Consider the following 4,244-nt stretch of genomic DNA (forward strand, 5'->3'; position numbering starts at 1 on the left):
GTTATAGCCACAATAAATTTAAGATTTGATATTGTACTCATTTTAAACAAAGTTTAGCCCAAATGCTAAGGTACAAGACAATTTTTTAATACTTCGATTGTTACATTTAAATTTAACACATACATACACATATGTTCGGTTCAGTTAAAATTCTTTTGGTATTGTTTACAAAAAAAAAAAAAAAAATCCTAATTATTTGACATCATTATAAATTTATATTAAAACTTTTGATTTTAAATAGATTCGAAACGATTTGATTTCATCAATTTTATAACTAATCACTATATTATTAAAATCCATATAAGTTTAATTAGCTATATACTGACCCTGGAGAGTTTAGTTTTGGTTTTAATTTTGTAAATTTACGATACTAGAGTTATTTTTGGGGGTTTGGCAAAAAATTATTCAAGAGTATCACATTTTTAACAAAATGAATAAAGAAGTTAAAAGGACATTTCTTACCTTATTTACTGGGAATTTTAACTTCTTAACTTCAATATATACCAGAATTAATAAAACAATATTCCAAAAATCCCGTTAAGAGAGTATAGCCACGCGCTAGATTAACGTGGTAAAGACAAAATAATCTGCATCAGTTGCTAACTTCGCAAAATTACTGTTTACCACTTTTAAATCATGCTCTAATATTCAATTAATTATACTAATAAGAAACCATTAATTTCTACTCTAGTAGTGCTAATTAATCCAATGTTTTGAAGTAGGCAGGGACTCCACTAACTAAGTGTAGCGCGTGAAGGGAATGGTAGCTGAGCATGAGTTCCCACATTTTTTTTTTCTCCGATATCAGATATTTATATTGAAATTTGACTTTTACATTAATTTTTTTTAAAAAATATTTTTTACGAATGACTTTTTCATAACTAAAATAACAGAGACCTCTAATTTGATTAAGAGAAAAACAACTTTATTTATCGCACCACATATTCGATAGTGTGAAGCAGCAAAATATTGCTTTTATGAGTTTTCCTTTTTTTTTCCCATTTTAGCTCAAGTCGTATTCACACTGTCACTCTCACTGTTGTACTCAGTCTTCCTCCTCCTTCTCTCTCTTTCTTCTTTAACCTCCTTTTTCTTCTCAACTTCCTTCTCCACTCACAACCTTTCAGTTTTTTTCCTCACTCTATATTTTCTGCTACTTGTGCTATCCCCTATATCTTTTCTATCTAAACCCCAGAAATATCCTTCTTCTGTGTTTTATCAGCTGAAAAATTCATCCATGATAACCGTAAATTCTTCATCTTGTTGTTGTTGTTGTTTCTACCTCTGAAATAATTGGATATAGGTTGTTTGGTGGAAGGAGTTAGAGGAAGGAAGTGTTGGGGTTTTCTTTTCTTGGGAAATGGAGAGAAAACAAGGTTTCTTCTCAGCGTTAAAGGAAGAGGTAGTGCGTGGGTTATCGCCGGGGAGGTCACGAACGAGGAGTCCGGCTAGAAGTGGGTCACCCATTACGAGTTTGCTACGGAGGAAGAAGAGTAACAGCAGTAGCAACTTCGCTCCAAATCATGAACAGTTGATATCAAGATCAGGGAGTTTGAGACCGTTAGGGGAGACGCTGACGCCATTGATGGAAGGTCCGGATCCGGACGGCGGAGAAGTCGGGGATTCGAAGCGGGTCGGGTCGAGTATAGGCCATTGGATGAAAGGGCAGCTCTCCAGGACACCCTCGGTAGCATCGACTGCGTACTCTAAGAGGTCTGATCTGAGACTCTTGCTGGGTGTAATGGGTGCTCCTCTCGCCCCCGTGCACGTCAGTACCAGTGATCCATTGCCTCATCTCAGCATTAAAGACACACCCATCGTAAGTCTCTTTGTGATTATCTGCTAAACGCCATTTTTGTTAGCTTGAGATGAAATATTTTTAGGTGTACTTGTTCCCCTTTATTTTAATAATAAATTTTTATTTTAAGAAGTCAGCAGTGATGTATTAACAGGGTCTGGTCCCTCTTTGCATATATGATTATGAGTGTTATGTTTACTTAATTTTGGCAGATACAACTACTTTGATGTTGTTTATTTGCTTGAGTATTTTAAGTTTACTGTTCATATGACAATTTGGTTCCACATTGCACTGCATTTGCTGGGACCAAGTAATGAAGTTCTGTGTTAACGGGTCCCTCATGTGCTGCCCACGAATTTTATATGAAATGAAGTTCCTGTTTAATGTTTTCTTTCATTTTTTCCGAGAGAATTAAGGATTTTCTGCCTACTGTGAAATGTTGAAAACTTGACTGTGATCCTAATTATGGTAATTTTACAGGAAACATCATCTGCTCAATACATATTGCAGCAATATACTGCTGCATCAGGTGGGCAAAAGCTACAGAGCTCAATTAAGAATGCTTATGCTATGGGAAAACTGAAGATGTTAGCTTCTGAATTTGAAACCCCAACAAAGGTGGTAAAGAGTAGGAATTCTGCTAGAGCTGCTGAGTCTGGTGGATTTGTACTCTGGCAAATGAATCCTGACATGTGGTATGTGGAGCTTGCGGTTGGTGGAAGCAAGGTTCATGCGGGTTGCAATGGCAAGCTTGTATGGAGACATACACCTTGGCTTGGTGCGCATACTGCAAAAGGGACTGTTAGGCCACTACGACGAGCCCTTCAGGTGAAAATATATTTGAGATTACACTTTACTGCCTTCTTATATGACTACTTTAACTAGTCTTGGATTCTGGTATTATACTTTTCACTGCTTTATTTCATCTTTACCTGGTCTCAGAATTTGATCTTTCTATTTACAGGGTCTTGATCCAAGATCCACTGCCAGTATGTTTGCCAACGCAAGATGCATTGGAGAGAAGAAGATCAATGGGGAGGATTGCTTCATACTGAAGCTCTGTGCTGATCCCCATACATTGAAGGCCAGAAGTGAAGGACCAGCAGAGATCATAAGGCATGTCTTGTTTGGCTACTTCAGCCAGAAGACTGGTCTTCTTGTTCACATGGAGGATTCACATCTCACCAGGATCCAGTCTAACGGAGCAGATGCAGTTTACTGGGAGACAACGATCAACTCATTCTTAGATGATTACCGCCCTGTGGAAGGTATCATGATTGCTCATTCTGGGCGTTCTGTAGTCACACTTTTCCGGTTTGGTGAGATGGCTATGAGTCATACCAAAACTAGGATGGAAGAAGCTTGGACAATCGAAGAAGTTGCATTCAACGTTCCAGGATTATCAGTAGACTGCTTTATTCCACCAGCTGATCTGAAATCAGGGTCTATAAGTGAAGCATGTGAGCTCCCTCAAGATGAAAGGGGAAAGAGTGCAATTTCACTTGCCACTCACCGGGCTAAGGTTGCAGCGCTAGAGAAAACTCATGATAGCTGGAAGGTGGAAATCTAACCTACTAGGAACAGCCGCTGGTCAATTGTTTATACGGAAAGAGGGGGTTGCTGATGAACTAACACACTAGAAGTTATTTAGGAGCTAATTAATTGAGTCATAAATAGTTGGTTGTCTACATCTTTATCTGTAAATAGAGCATAATGATTCTCAGGTTCTTCCTGAGCCTGTATGAATTCTTATACTCTTAAAAACAGAATCCAACAGAAGCGTTGGAGCTCATTTTTCCTTGTGGCAAATGGAGCAACTGGAGGTTAATTTTTAGTTTACCTTCCATAAGTCTAGGTCGAGAAACTTCGCCATGAGGTGAAATCATTGATAATATTCATTTTTCTCAGCCTATTGCGTTAGAGCACTGCTAGATGTGGTTGACAGCAGTGTGTCTTAGTTTTTCCATTTTATCACTTTCTTATGAGATGTTCCTTTTCTTTTTTTAGTTGGAGTTTGTTTGTGTTAGAGAAATGGGATTTCTCCTAAGTTCAGATTAAAGTCAAAATAGTAGTAAGAATGGGTAAGCAGATGAAGAAAGTTGTAAATTTGTTTGATCTGCTGTTAACCAGATTGGATCTTGTTTGTTGGTTTCAGATAGTACTCTCAGTTTCTTGTTGGTTTGTTAAATACAGCCAAGAAGATAAAAACAGAATCTTTGCCCATCTGGTATGGAATACCTGCGGATGCACAGATTAAAGCATCTCTCAGTTGAAATCATCTACTTCCTTCATGACATAATGCTGATGCCTTGCTCTTGTATGCAACATTTATGCCACTGGTGTCTTTTTGACATGTTGGATTCTTCTGAATGAAGAGCATCTAGTGCTTGAATCAAGTGCATTAAAAGGTTGTTTGATGCACTAAGCTTCTACTCACTTGCCTCGT

At 37.8% G+C, this 4,244-nt stretch overlaps 1 protein-coding gene across 1 annotated transcript; it reads left to right on the plus strand.

The window, feature by feature from the left end:
- The first annotated feature begins 1,044 nt into the window (after positions 1-1,044).
- LOC125842366 (uncharacterized) lies at positions 1,045-3,986 on the plus strand. The gene is made up of 3 exons (XM_049521684.1): positions 1,045-1,819; positions 2,279-2,626; positions 2,763-3,986. Exons 1-3 carry the CDS (start codon positions 1,361-1,363, stop codon positions 3,366-3,368), a joined length of 1,413 nt encoding a protein of 470 aa, XP_049377641.1. The 5' UTR covers positions 1,045-1,360; the 3' UTR covers positions 3,369-3,986.
- Positions 3,987-4,244: the final 258 nt, after the last annotated feature.

The sequence above is a fragment of the Solanum stenotomum genome, chromosome 1 (assembly GCF_019186545.1).
Source record: "Solanum stenotomum isolate F172 chromosome 1, ASM1918654v1, whole genome shotgun sequence".
Lineage (NCBI taxonomy): Eukaryota > Viridiplantae > Streptophyta > Magnoliopsida > Solanales > Solanaceae > Solanum > Solanum stenotomum.